The sequence below is a fragment of the Hoplias malabaricus genome, chromosome 1 (genome assembly GCF_029633855.1).
Source record: "Hoplias malabaricus isolate fHopMal1 chromosome 1, fHopMal1.hap1, whole genome shotgun sequence".
Classification (NCBI taxonomy): Eukaryota; Metazoa; Chordata; class Actinopteri; order Characiformes; family Erythrinidae; genus Hoplias; species Hoplias malabaricus.
The window spans coordinates 42,105,292-42,121,173 of NC_089800.1; the positions used below are offsets into that span (position 1 = coordinate 42,105,292).

Genomic DNA, 15,882 nt, shown 5'->3' on the forward strand with positions numbered 1-15,882 from the left:
TGTGTGTGTGTGTGTGTGTGTGTGTGTGTGTGTGTGTGTGTGTGAGAGAGAGAGAGAGAGAGAGAGAGAGAGAAATAATAAAGCAGTCTAGGGTTTGCCTCACATCTCGTAAAATGACAGGGATTTGATTTGGCAGGTTTTCTGTTCTCATGGCAGCTCTCACGCCAGCAGTGTGCCTTCAGAGATGAGTTGTCGCACCCTTTTTGTTGCTCTTTTTTTGCCGCTTCCCAATCACCATGACAAATCATCAGTATCTGAAAAAGAAATGTGTCAATATTCAAACTAATGAATTACTTTTAATATTACAGGTCTGGCTGCCATGTTTTCCACACTGAAAAAAAGGAATCCACAGAATTTACTACATGTTACAGTAACACAATTACTGATGTATTCATTTGACCATAATGTACAAATTATGAACAGTTAAATGCAATTCATCTCTCCAAGTACCATTTAATGTTGAACTGCATTACTTGTATGAAGTACAAATGAGCAAAATGCAAATACAATTTTGCCTACTTTAATGTATTAAGAAAGTATATTCATTTTTTAAAACTAGTATGTTAATAGGATGTCAGTATAATGCCAAATGCCTAATCTCTGATGCTACCGATTTTGTTTCAAGAACACAAGCCACTCCATGCACGTCCAACAAACAAACAAACAAATAAAAAGTAGAGCCCTACTGATGTGCCAGCTACAACTTTTGCTTTAACCCCATTTCCAGACAAATTGGGGCATTTTGTAATATACAATAAAAAGAATCATTTGTAATTTTTTTGGTTAATTCTCTAAGTTGTATTTAATTGACAAAAGCACAAAGAACAGATATCCATTGTTTTCACTGGAAGCATGGGTTCATATTTAATAAATACAATCATTTAGAATTTGACACCTGCAACACACCAATATGTTGGGACAAATGAATGTTTACCACTGTGTAACATGAAACGAAAAAAATGAAATGTGCAATTATATGCCATTGTACAACGAAATGTGTCTTCCGCATTTAACACGTCTTTGGCATTGAACACACACACAGCGCCCAGGGAGCATTTTGGTGTTTCACTGCCTTGCTCAAAGGCACGTCAGCCATGGATGTTCCTACCCGTCCTGGGGATCAAACCATTGTTTCATTGTTTTTTCTCTGTCATCAGAGATTAGCTTGGATTTAGATGACACATCAGCATTTCCACATAGAATAGATGTATGGCTTTATCCTTACTTAATAAAGTTTGCTTAATGTAGAGGTTGACTGTTATGTGACTAGGGTTTTCCAAAGTGCTCCAAGCCCATATGGCTATATTTATCATGGTAGCTTGACAGCTTCACATGCCATGCAGTCTGAGGGCTAAAAGATCATGCACTTCAACAGTGTTGCCATAAAGACAGCCTTCTCTGGATTACCTCAGTATTTTTACAATATTTTGTACAGTAGAATTGTGAAATATTGAAATCTTGCATGGAACAGTTCAAATGTTTATGAACTGTTTGACAATACTCAATTTGGCATAGTGATGAGACACAACCCAAAGAGTGAGCCATTGATAGTGAAGCTCATGTAGCCAGACATGCTACAGTTGCCTGTTAACCTGCTTATTCCCAAATTTCTGGAGTGTTGCATAAATGTGTTACTATTTACAAAATAAAATTCAGATTTTCAGTAAAAACGCTGGAAATCTATTCTTTGAGCTTTGTTCAGATTAAAAACATAGTTAAAGAATGAACAGATCACAGATACTAGTATTTACTGCATTTTACAAAATGTCCCAACTTACCTGGAAATGGAATTTGTACATTCTATTTGGCCATTCCCACAAAAGACAGCATTTCTTATATAGAACCATGACATATGGTGTTTCTGTGTTTCACCTCTAATTAGACTGTCCTATGAAAAATATTTGTTAGTATATGGTGGAAAAAGTTCACTGTTAGACAGGGAAGAAGACATGGTTGGAGTAGACATTAGTGAGAGGATACAAATGGAATTGCAGGTGAACAGCTTGTTAGGACAGATCAGACCGATAGTGGAAAAGACAAGGGTGGAAGGGGGTTTGCTTAGCCTAACACGATCACGATGAGTTGGCGTTTGTGAGGGTTGGGTGGCATGGTAAAGCGAGAGGTAAATTCAAAATACCGTATTGCGAGACAACCACTTTTATTCCGTTACTGCAGGACCCGGGTTCTCTTTATTTTCAGAAGGAATGGCTAGGTAGTCTGTCCTGTAGACACATGGGCAAAAAAAGAGGCAAAATCTAAGACGGTGCAGTTTTACTGCACCATTTATACTTGGGGTCCTTCTTAAGGGCTACAAGGAGTGCATGTATAACACCAACATAATTGTAAAATGGACATTATTAAAGTCTGTTTCTGTCCTGCTTTCAGGGGAATCATTGTTTCTGGCATTCATGGATTATAAAATGTTTATCGATAACAGAAATAAAAAACACATGGCTGACAAACAAAAACATAAAACAATGGCTGAAACATGTCAACTACTCAAAGTGCTTGAAGGTAAAGGCTTCACAATTGCCTTCGTTTTATTCAAATGGAAGTAGGGCATGGATAAGCATCAGTGCAGGATCTGATTAGAACAGGCTAGAGAGGGTCCAGTAGTGTTCCCTGTCTGCACTAAATGACTAAATGGCACATCCTTATATGATTAGGACTCAGTAATGCATCTCAAACACTTCAAATGGATGCACTTTCATGTCATCCTTACAAATGGATAAACTTTTAACAACATCACGAAGCAGTAGCTTCAGTATCATGAATGATATGATTGTGTATTTTAGACATGCTCAAAACAGGGCATCTAAAAAAAAGATTTTCTTAATACAAATATAAAGAAAAAGTCCACATTTGTTGGTTATTTAATAAAAAATATACTTCAAGTTTTATATTAACTGCATACAAAGTGAGTTTACTTTTGCACAGTATGGCTTATAGCTCATGAAAAATCTGAAATCCAGTATCTCATGGCAGAATAATTCATTTAAATATTAATTGAGGAATTACAATTAATTAATTGAGGAAATACAGTACCAGTCAAAAAGCAAAAGGTGGCTACATTAAAGAATCTAAAGTAAAAACATATTCTGGTTTGTTTAGCACGTTTTGTTTACTACATAATTCCATATGTGCCCACAGTTTTAATGTCGTCCATATTCATTTACAATGTAGAAAATAATAAAAAACAATGTTTTGACTGGTACTGTACCTTCACAATATGTGGAAAATGGCCCAAAACAAAGGAAACCCTCCCTGAGTGGGCGTGTCCAAAGAAGTTGACTGGTACTGTAAATGCCTTGTATCTCTCAGTCTAGTTCATTACATGTAACCACAATCATGTGAAGACTATCACTGACACCTCGCAAGGAGGGAAAGGCACCAAAGGACATTGCAGAAAAGCTTAGCTGTTTGCAGAGTACTATATCAATCAAAGCATATTAATGGAAAGTTGACTCGAACGGGAAAATGTGTATGTGCCACAGGGATTATGGCAGCCTTCAGAGGAGTGTCTAGAAAAGTTGATTCAACTTGAGAGAGCTTCAGAAGCAGTGGAATGCTGGTGTCAGTGCATCAAGAGCCACCACACAGACATCTTCAGGAAAGGAGCTACAACCACCATATTCCTATTAAGCCACTCCTGAATCAGAGACACCAGACGCTTTTTATTTGGGCTCAGGAGAAACAAAACTGAATGGCTTCAGTGTGGAGGTGGTTTGGTTACAAAATATCAGATGTACAATAAACCATGTTATATAAGAAATTTTTTCTTTTTCCTCTTCTAAATGTTGGAAACTGTTACATCTTTAATGAAAAAAAAACACATTTTAACAAATAAACAATTTAATAATAATATACAGTATGAGATTATGAGAAAGAATAAGCTATTTATCTAGCTGTAATTAATTATTTGCTTAAAACCAAACAAACAAACAACAAATAACGCCCGTGTGTGAATGTGTTGTTTAACTTTTTCCAAATCTCTCCTTGTGGAAGTCCGTATTATTTGAGGTTATCATCCAGTACCTAGTTTTACTGGTTAATAAATAATGATTTTAAATAATGTGTGCTGTTGATTTAACGTATTCATGCAATCAAGGAGAATCTGAACAAAATATTGTTCTTCAAACTCACTCTCACCTACTACTTTTATTTTTTTTAAATGTATCTTAAGTTTATTATTTGTTATATATATATATATATATATATATATATATATATATATATATATATTTTTTTTTTTTTTTTTTTTTTTGTATTTACTGTGATTATATAAAACTTTATACAAGCACCACGCTTACTGAGAAGGCATTAGTTTAAATATATGCAATTATCTCAAGTGCTTAAGACTTCTGCACAGTATTGTATATTATATATATTTGATTTAATTTAATTAATGTTAATAAAACCTTATTTATTTTGTTGGAATTGTGTGTTCTTGAAATAAGTATTTTTAAGCTTTTGTTATATCACCAAGAATATTATCACCAAAATACCCTGAAATACTATATCTTACTATTTTAGAGCCATATTGTCTAGCCCTAGTCCAAAGTTCTCTTCTCAGAAGTACAGTAATACCTTGACTTACGAGTTTAATTTGTTCTGTGACAAAGCTCTTAACTCAATTTGCTCGTATATCAAAATAAATTTCCCCATTAAGATGAAATGAAATGCTATTAATCCGTTCCAGCCCCCCAAAAACAACACCAGTTTTTAAATAAGAAAATGTACTTTATAAATAACAAATAATGTATAAAAAAAGTTCTTAAGATTCTATTAAGTGTATAACCTTGAAGATCAGACGAGGATACTAGTGGAGATACAGGAGATTGGCAGGAGGTTAGTGGAGTTTTTCGTGCTCTATTGCTTAACTTACTCACTACACACTTAAAGGAACAAAAAAAAAACAGCGATAAGACAGAGATGCCTGCACGGCAAGATAACCAAGTAAAGTGAACACTCGCTGGGCTACCGAGTTAAGGGAGGTGTAAGATCGCTCACTCATAACTCAGATCTTGGCTCACATCATAAAGCAAAAAAATCGACTGAGCAATGGCTCGTATCTCTGAAAGTTCGGAAGTTGATTCACTCGTAACTCAAGGTTTCACTGTAGGTACTTTTTTTCTGACACACATTATAGAGATGCCAATTTAAATTTTCCCAAGTGACTGCCCACAGTGCCCAAACTACTGGCAAACTTTGCTATTGGTTTATGACGATGATGGTACCGTGTTTGGTTGATCAGCCAACTCATCAAACCTGAACCCCATTGGGAATCTATAAAATCTGTTTTCAAGAGGAAGGTGAGGAAATCCTGACCCCAGCAATTCAGAAGTGCTGAAGGCCACTATCAAAGCAACATGGGCTTCAGCACTAACACCACCCATCTTTTACAAATCCTTTGATTGTAGGTACTGTGACAGCTTTGGTAGAAATAAAATATGATCACTAGCATTCACCGAATACACACCCATATGGCATAACCCTGATTAGTCCAACCTACTACAATATATCATAATTCCCATAGATGAATTGCAATCCGAACTAGAGGGGGAAAGTTCATAAACAAACTTTGAATTTGGCTTTTCATGTATTGGCTAGCATTGCTGCAAAATTTGCTTATATACTGCTTAAAAAAAACCTTCTTAAAAAATCTGCCATGTCATTAAGTGACCACTTCAAAATGAATACCACCTTAAAAATCTGCCATTGTATTTTGCCAGCCACATAAAAAAATCTGCCATTTTATTTAGGCTTCCACCTTTAGTAGGTGACCACTTCATAGAAACGGTCACATTAAATATAAATACCACCTTAAACAGTCTCCCATTATATTTTGCCGGCCATTTTAAAAAATTCCACCTTAAATATTAGCCATTTTATTTAGGCTAAATTTTAAACCATTTGGTGCATTTCCACCGACATAAACTTGTTCACGAACCAGAAAAGTTCCCAAATGGAACCACAGAAAAGTAGGTTTTTCAGCGCAAACTGAGACATGGTCCGTGGGCTTGTCAAGGTTCAGTAACTCAAGAAAGAGCCAGAGCTTCAAATACAGCATTATAAAGTTACACTGTGTCATTTTCAATGTTTCATATAAATAAATAATAGAAAATAAAACAGGAATGCGCTACATTTTGTATGTTTCTGGGGCTGTGTTTGGCTCTGCGTTAGTTACGTTTCTTCGCTGTTCACAAAATCAATAATACAGCACGGAACTTTGCAACATTTACACGTGTTATATCTCACTCTGATCTGACTCCGTGGCAAAAAAAAACAAAAAACAATGGCCCGGTCATGACTCTGACTGTTTATCTGTGACTCTGGCACTGTATTCAGCCACAGCGATGCCCCCCGCTGATGACATATCCTTGGTTCCCCTCTAAACTTGTAGAAACATGGGCCAGTTCACTGGAAAGAACCAAGAACTAGAGTTCTTTTGGTGGAAAAGCACTAACAGACTCATACACATGGAGCCTAGTGCATAAGAATAACAGCATAAGGCACAGACTTAAGGAAGCCCCGGTAAATGTAGCTGGATTTTTAATTTGGAATGTGATATTTATTAAACGAGGTACTCTAAATATAATGAGAGTGTCAGTTTATTTGGTGTGGTCATTTACTTAATATGGAAGCCAAGATAAATAGGCAGATTTTAAATAAAATATTTAAATTAAAATTTAAATGAAATAGCTGATTTTTTTTAATGTGGAATTAATTAAAGGTGGCATGCAAAATATAATAGGAGACTTTTTAAGGTGGTATTTATTAAGGTGCATTTTTTTAAAAAGGTGGCCTGTAAAATATAATTGGAAACTTTTTAATGAAGTATTTTTTAACATGTCCCTTTCTATTAAGTGGTCACTTAATGTCGAAACCTAAATAAAATGGCAGATTTTGTAAGGTGGGATTTTTTTAAAGGTGGCCTGCAAAAAATATAATGGGAGACTTCAAGGAGAATGAAATGTACCTCTAAGTGGGGAGCAGCACACCAATCCCCTCTAGAAAGAGTTAGGTCAGACTGATAAGCTCAACTTTTGGAAAATGATTGAAAAAGGAGTCTGCGTTCTCTGTTGATACTTAATCTGTGGAACTAGTTTTCTCTATAGTGGTAGAATTTTCTTAAATATCTGACTGAGCGGAGGTGTCCTCTGGCAACCACTAGGGGTTCCCTGAAACCCAGTTATATATATATATATATATATTTTTTTTTTTTTTTTTTTTAATACGCCAGCCATTGTAAGAAATATTCCTCCCAATGTACATAGAATTTTTGGGTAATTGTTGAAAATATTAGTCTGCATTCTCTGCTTAAGGCATGCAGCCAGAAAAATTCCCATTTTGGAAGCTTGTACTCCAAAATCCATAAGTCGGATTGCTCAAAAAGCACAACTTTAATCATAACTTTATCATTCTCACATCTCACTGAGAAACGTAGCACTGGGAGTAACAAATACTTTGTATATCTACAGCTTAAGTCACTTATATGCTAAAGAATCATGCAAAAAAACAAAGATGAGTTTACTTTTCCAATCTGACTTTATTAACATCACCCCTCAAAATAAACTGCTATTCAAGATTTTTAGACTAATAATCAAATCACACACAACAATATCCATACCATGCAGAAACCATTTCTTAATCACTCCCTGGGTGAGTTCTGGGTGCACGTGATTAAAAGCATGAGTCTACACCTTATACAATACTAAGATATCCACAGGGTCCACTTCACTGGACTAGAGCACTCACTCTAGACAAAGCCCACCAGTTAAATGTATGCCCGATGGCATGCCCATCCAACACCTCTGGCAACAATTATCTCTCTATTAATCCTCCTAATAAAACAGCAATTATCCCAATCTCTCTGTCTGCTGAGAGATATATCAACAACAAGATTAACAAAACAAAATAGAAAAATATATATTAAGATATATAATATCATATTATTTCTCTCAATTGAACTCATCTCAACCTCCATTTAAAACAATTTCAGTTTGACCTGGTCAACAATCACTAATTTTATACACAAATGATTCTTGAAACCTGAGTTTTAATAAAATCTCAGCAGTGCCACAAGCTGATCACCTCCATATTATGATGCACTGATCCAGTAATTCATGGTAAAGGAGCCCCAACCATGTACTGAGTGTATAAACGATTATTTTTTTCAGAAGATGTACATTTCCATATTGTAAATCTTTTTCTGTCTGGTCTTAGGAAATATTATTGTATTTGAGATGCTGGATATCTGATATTTATTACATACAAGCTACACTGTACATACAAAAATAAATATAAAAGAACAAACATAAAAAGACTTGAGATGTCACTATTTGTAATGAATGTATTTACCTTTGTGTATGTGTGTGTGTGATATCTTGTACATAGGGAGGGATTTTGTATGAATATGGAGGGATTTTCCGTGATATCATAATTTAATAAATACTTAAATAAATTTTTAACACTGGAATTAATTAATTAAATGTTGGGTTAAATGATTTCATTTTACAATTTAATTTTAGAAGCTTAAACATTTATTTAATTATTGAATACATTTGTTTTTTAAATGTGTATTAATAATTTGACCTTTTAAAAATAGTTACTTATTGATTTATTTAATTCAAGGTTGCCTCTACTATGTATCATGAAATAATTAAATCTGTCAATATCATCCACCAGACTTAACTCCGATCTTTGAAGGCACTGTAAGCCATGACACATTGATCACACAAGAGCAGAAATAATTCCTAACACCTCAGCAAATCATATATCGTCTCTGTTCAGTTAGAAATATGTATCTCCCAACTTTACGCTACAGAGTAGGAAAAAAACTTAATTTTCAATGAAAGTGAATGTAAAAATATTTTATTAAAGATTTTAAGTAATTTTGGAGCATTTCTATTGACCCGTTCATCATGAAATTGTCACACATTGTGAAGCTTTTGAGTTCAAATGATGATATAGCAAAACTAAATATAGACAAAAATGGAAATACATGTTTTTAATTGGATGAGGATGATATACAGTGACTATCAATTGAATTTAATTGGTGGGAGCAATACGGTTTAAGGGGTCTGTGCAAAATAATGGCACACTTAACTACTGATGTCTTTATTCCCTACAAAATGCCATTTTTGCATTTCACCCTGATTAAAATTGCAGTTTTGTAACACATTCCTAAATGAAGAAAAAAATCTTTTCTATCATGTGAAATCCAGATACTCACGCACTGTCCTGTGCTTGCTCGTCAGATTTAGATATTTTTCTGTAGCAGTAGATCATTTCGACTAGCAGCCAGAAGGTGAGGAACACCAGCAAAACGTACATCATGATCTCTGAGTAGAGCGCCGTGGGGTCTTTACTGGCTGACACACACAACATGCATCAAGAAAAGATTAGACATGGGTAAATATGTAGTGATCAAAATGATGATAAACTGTGTTGTGCATAAGCAATATGCAGATATTTTAATCCGTCTATAAAGAATTCTTTCGGCAAATGGGTTAATATTTTCAAATTTAAATAGTCTTCATATTATGCTACAATACTACAATATGATGCAAAATCAATAATGAATTCTATATACAGCTAAGAAACTTAATGCCTTACATAACTACTGCACATGCATAAATAAATAGTCAAAGGCAAGTTTCCATTAACTTAAATAGTTTGAAGAACTGGTTTGTTCATTTTATCCAAATGGGATAACACTAAAAAAAACTTTTTAAGTACTATTCTTATATATCCAAAGGTAACTGGTTTATTTGTGTAATCAACTGAATTTAATGGCAGAGTTTTGTGGCTTTATGTTTTATCTTTAAGAAAACAATACCCAGGTGAACCTGCAACTCTGAATTGCAAAGTATGAATTTTACTGGCATTACCTTAGTCCCTGACATTTTCAGACCAAAACAAACAGTGGAGGAGAATGTTTTAATGACTCTAAATACATGGAAATCTTATCATAGGGCTGGCCCTGAATATTCGAATATTCGTTCATTGGGTAGGTATTCGGTTTATAATTTTGAGATTCGGATATTCGTGTTTTTTTTTTTGTTTGTTTTTGATAAATATGGCAATAAAGGCAACCCACGTGTTCAGCCTTGTCAACATAAAAGTTTTGAATGAAGCCTAAAACAGCCGAACACGCTACAGCAACCGACTTATAACGAATCATGGCAAAGCTACAGTTCATTTTTTGTCAGCTTTACACCTCAAAGAAGCTCTGGTTTATCTGTGTACACTCTGTGCTCTTAGTGGCACCGTGTATGTACGAACGACTCAGCGAGCGGAGCCATTTGTGTAAAAGAAGTCTAACTCTCAGTCATATAAAACAGCCTAACATGCTAAAACAACACACTTACAATGAAGCGAGGCAACACCACAGTTCATTTGGTCAGCTTTGTGCCTGTAATTAGAGCACCGCCGCTCAAACGGGTTAAATTGTGTATATTCTGTGCCCTTAGTTATCGAGCTAGTCCGCAGGTTAACGAGCGAAGCTGCGCTTTGAGCCACGGTGCAGCCTAAAGATTCGGGTATTAAAGCATGGGTCGGAAGCAGATTTTGTCATTGACAACAGTATACACCACCCCACTCCCCGAGTATTCGAATATTCGCCGAAAAATATTCGCTCCAAAAAATGGTATTCGGCACAGCCCTAACTTATCATTTTAAAAACAGGTGTTTATCTACTCCTTTATACAAAGTAACTAAAAATACACGCCCCGCCCCAAAATTAACATGAGACACAAGAAATAAATCATTGTCAGTGATGCTTTTAAAGACAAAGACAAAAAAAAGACTTAAAGGGCAACGGGGGTAATATGCTAGTATACTTTTTCTATACTATCTGCATGTTTTCTATATTATCTATCTACATTTAAACACAATGTGTGTGAGTCACATGCACACATATATATATACACAGGACCAGTCATGCTCTTTATACTTTAGAAAAAAAAGTAAAAACAATATCCAGATGAATAAAAACACACGAAAATGAGATTTGACAAATTCATCTCAATACAAACAAAAAGCCTAGATGAGCAGAGTGTGGAAAATAACAACACAGAGCTTCTCAACCTCATCATCTCCAGCTGAAAAGTGATCATACATGTTATGTGATATTAATTAATTTATTTACTTATCATCTTTCAAATAAAAACAATTTAGCCCAAAGAGGAAAAAGTTGAGAACTGTTGTTTTAATGGCGCATCACAAGCAGTGCAGTACATGTGAAAAAAGGTCTTAGATCATTTTTAATTCAAAAAGTGCTAAAAGGAATTTGCTGGTGATTTAAACTGATACGTGAAAATATATTGAATATTTCAACACACAATCCTGTGTACTGTAGGGCTGTTTGTATATTAATTGTGGCAAGTATTCTTGTGCACTGCACTTTACAACCTTACGCGGAAATGGCATGAAATGTGAAAGCTGAGTTGTACTGTAGGTTTGTGGTTAACTCGTTTAAAATCTCAGGCAAATTCTAAATCCACCACTTAAATACAGCACTCTATTTCTATCTGTGTGTCAAATTCAGTGGTAGACACAGATAGAGATAATGCATTGTGGTTACATGGGTACATCAAAACAAATATACATCCTATAAAGTATATTCGACTGAAGTGTGGAAGAAACTGTGCAATCTCAAGCAATCTCAAGGCAAGCATTCACAGAATAGTATACAAGCCAGAATATGTACATTACCCCTTAAAACAGAAACAGTAGTAACAGCTTGGTTAGATAAAATTCATCCCCTGAAAACAACTGCCTTCCGATAAACAGTAGGCAGTAAATAATAATAAAAACAGAACAAGGCATACTATTACTTGAACAACAGAAAGAACACAATAACACCATATGGCAAAATGATGTCCTAAGCTCATAGTCTGATACCAAGGCTCATCTAAGTGTATATATTATGTATCTAAGTATATTCATTACAGATGAGGCCAAACCACAACCATATACATCAGACAGTCAAACACATAGCGGAAAATCGGGTAAAAATATGGCTAGCTTGGGAAGTATACTTATAAACAATGCTTCGATGGAGAGTACACTTACCTTCCTTTCTCACCACCAGGTTGATTTGTATCCTGGTACTAAAAGTAGGGGTATACAAGTTGAAGAAAAACTTGCGGTGCACCTCACACGTGTATGAACCACTGTCATTCATTGTGACATTTGTGATGCTGATGGAGACATCCTGCATGTCTTTGCTGCCATTCCACACTAGGCGACCTTTCCATGGCCCGTCCAGGTCCCGCGGCCAGTTGTCAAACTGATAGATCTATGGAAGGGAGGAAAAATGATAAAAATGCCGAAAGAGACTCCAGTAATTTGAGATAACAATCCTGCAGCATTCTTTTCACAGTAGTTTAATTTCCATAGCCATTACTCACAATATTTAATGCTTGTTTCATGCATACATATTCAAGATTTTCCACTATTTAAAAAATACAAACATTGCTATAATAAGATTAACTGATTCCAGTCCGTGTCCCGAGTAAGTTAAATCTAAATTTTCAGTTTTTTATATCATTTATGTCTTGGTTAGCTCATTCTTAAACAGGTGTACTGTTGGTGGCAACCTTTTTTCAGCATATCAGGCCAGTATAGTAGGCAATATGACTAACATATGTAACAATGTGAAAGCAGGTTACCTGTTAAGATACTCCCTATATATGGTCTTTGAAAAAGGTTACAATTTTTGTGGACATGTGTATATAACTGCTGTGGTCAAAAAACATCAAACATCAAAAGATAATTTGGCAGCACAAAGGTGATCCCCAAATCCAAAAAGAAGTCAGTAGATCCCAAGTCAGCAAACATTTCCCAACAACAGCTAACAGCAGCTATTTCAATAATAAAGATTTAGCAATCTGGCTTATGTAGAAGAATGTGTATACCTCAAACCCCAGTGAGGTACATTTTCTAAAAGTGCTCCAGAAGTGCTGAGGTGACATTTGTGTTTTTCAAGGCTGCTGTTTTGAGGTTAAAATCAGTAATTAATTGGGAGTTATGACAAAATGGAGCATAATAATCAAAATCTAGAAAAAACAGCAGAACATCAGTGCAATGATTTAAGTTGTGTTAGGTATAAAGCTTAAAAATGAAGGTGCATGACGAGCTTACAAGTTTGCCGCCTGGATTGTAATACCAGTTCACTTTGGTCTCAGCCTCGATCTCCTCTCTCTTCAAACATGAGATGCATAAAAGCTTCATGGGGCTCCCCACCACTGCTTCAGATTCAACACTTACATTCAATCCAAGTGCATGTGCATGTGCATTAGGGTCCACACACACAGGCCTACATTCTTGCACTGGAGACAGAAGGCACAAACGACAAAGTGTTACCCACAGTTCAGAGACAAAACACAGACACACTCACTAGTGAGTTAACACAAACACTCTTATGTAGTTTATGGAATTTGCAGTAAATTTCAATTCAGCCAAGAAGTTTAACACCAAAAACTCTTCAAATCCCTAAAATTAGTTAAAATCGTTTTTCATTTTAATTTAAAAAATTTCTGTACTGACTGACAGATACTGATTGCTTCGTATCCAGCACGTGGTGGATTTAGCGCATACTGTATTTTTTTTCCTTTCTGCCGAACATTTAGCCTCAATCTGCTCATCTGTTAAGGAGGTCAATTAATTTGGAGCATACCTCTGTCAAGGGAGAAGTGCAGTATCATTGATTTATTATGAGTTTGAATCCCAAAAAAACCAAAAGATATTTGCACTCATCTGGCTATCCTCATAGTACCTGACCTGTGCAGGCTGATGAACCGTACTGGCCACTGTAGGCCCAAAAGCAATAAAGACAGCAGAGCGTGCCCCACTGAGGAGGGTCTGAGTTCAATGCAGTGATGTGGAAATCAAAGCACACTCTGGAGTGCCAGCCACAACCATGAATGTGAACACAGCCTCTTGTGCCATTGTTTGAAATGGAGGCCATCTTACATAACCTACAGCCCTGATCTGATACTGTCAACACTGATCACATCTTGTTTTAAAGGGTTAGCTGGGCAAATGGAAACACTCAGCATAAAAGCACACAAGATCTCGAGCTGTAGTATAATAGACAGAATAGTTCGATTTCATTTTAAAAATTATGACACTGGATTTTCTGGAGCCCAAAATATGACGCCGGCAGAGAAATAACTTCTTTACTCATACAAACAGAGGTGTTTGTGCATACTTTAAAAATATAGTGATTTAAATGTTTCAGAAACCTCAGGGATGAACGATTCGAGATGCACTATGGGAACTAGAGGCCAATTATAATTATATTATATATTTCTTGTCTGCGACATACATAACACTAAACTTGGACTATATTTGCCATTAGGGAAATATTGCATTCATTTCTATAAGTGCAGTTTTAAGTGCATTAAATATATCAAGCAGATATGTTAGCACAACAACCCAACGTCACTGAAACATTTTGCTCTTCCATTGTACAAGTCTTCATCATGGATTTTGAAAATCATGAAATGTTTCTTTTGCCATTTAAAGCATTTAAATCAGAGGCCATGCTTTTGTTGTAAAGTTATTGAATACACTTTTAAGTCACATACTGTGAAGGACTTTGGTGAAGGTTGCTCAGTATCAGGCCTTACCAGTAAATATGAGAATTGAGAGAAACCACAGCTGGGTCTTCATTTGAGTTATCATGCTGGTAATAACGAGAGGGCGGCGTCCTGCCCTGAGTCTCGCTCCCTGTTTCAATAGAGAGGAAAAGGATGAAATATAATTTAAATATTATATCAAGCAGCCACTAAATCACCATTTCACGTCAAGGTAAAGCCCACAAACTAAAACATACGACGATTTCTACAGGACCATGGACAGCAACCGTCCTCTTCTTAAAGAATTCCACTCTTAAATCCAAAAGTAAAACAATATCCGGTTTTGTAGCGTTGTAACTTACAAGGTATCGCTGTTGAAACGGTGAGTTGGAGACCGTTAGTGTGACGTTAACTAAACGAGGCGCAAGTAAAATTCAAATCCTTCTCGAGAGAAAAGTTTGAAACGTCGAGGGATAACATTTCTGAACTCTTACCTCGATACACAGAGACTAAACCAGTCTACATCCAGAGTTTCCAACAAACCCGCGAGGTTTAAACTCAGGGAGTGAGCTCTGTTCTTTCGATCATTTCCTTCATGTCGGCGCCGCTCCTTCTCTCAAATAAACCAAAGCACTGAGACCTGTGGATTCCAGAGATTTCGTCAACGCAAATAAAAATCCTCAGAAAGAAGACTCCGAACCGAAGAGACTCGAGTAAAATCACGAACGCTGGGGAAACAGCAGTCAGCAGGTTCCTTTCCTCCAGTTTAAAGAGTAAAAGCTGTCCTTCTGTTCGCCGCCGCCCTCCATCTCGCGCTCTCTCGTTTTTTTCACTAAGTAGCCACTCAGTGTGCTCATCGTTTTCTCACACTGCGCCTGCGCATGAAGATGAAAACCGAATCAGGCTAATTCTATGCCTGACTCTCAAATGGCTCCCACCTCCCTGGAGCGCACAGCGTAAGCCATGAAATTCGAGTTCTACGGTCAAAGGGGTGGTTCCACCAGACTAAGATTAAGCGTAGTCCTGAAGCAACTATGATTGTGAATTAAAATAAGTATTATAGTCCAGGATTAGGCTTAATCACTGTCCAGGGAATCACCCCAGAGTGCAGTGCGCTACTCATTTAAGTTTCACGTGCTGTTTAACCCCTTCAATTATTGAGTAAGCCCTTAAGAGCTTTTTTCTGTTCATCAAAATTACATATTTAAAAATTATATTCAAGAAGACACCCCCAGTAATACCTTAAAAGTGGCTTAGATTCACTCAAAACCCTTTGTCTTCATCCAGTATGTAT

At 36.0% G+C, this 15,882-nt stretch overlaps 1 protein-coding gene across 2 annotated transcripts; it reads right to left on the minus strand.

Moving 5' to 3' along the window:
- Positions 1 to 222: 222 nt before the first annotated feature.
- Positions 223 to 15,398, minus strand: scn3b (sodium channel, voltage-gated, type III, beta). Of its 2 annotated transcripts, XM_066662756.1 has the most exons (7): positions 15,083 to 15,398; positions 14,640 to 14,739; positions 13,150 to 13,337; positions 12,079 to 12,304; positions 9,236 to 9,374; positions 2,138 to 2,222; positions 223 to 254 (listed from the first exon to the last, which is right to left on the minus strand). In XM_066662756.1, exons 2-6 carry the CDS (start codon positions 14,692 to 14,694, stop codon positions 2,159 to 2,161), a joined length of 672 nt encoding a protein of 223 aa, XP_066518853.1. In that variant the 5' UTR covers positions 14,695 to 14,739; positions 15,083 to 15,398; the 3' UTR covers positions 223 to 254; positions 2,138 to 2,158. The 2 variants fall into 2 exon arrangements, with proteins under 2 accessions (XP_066518853.1, XP_066518862.1); XM_066662765.1 differs by lacking the exon at positions 2,138 to 2,222.
- Positions 15,399 to 15,882: the final 484 nt, after the last annotated feature.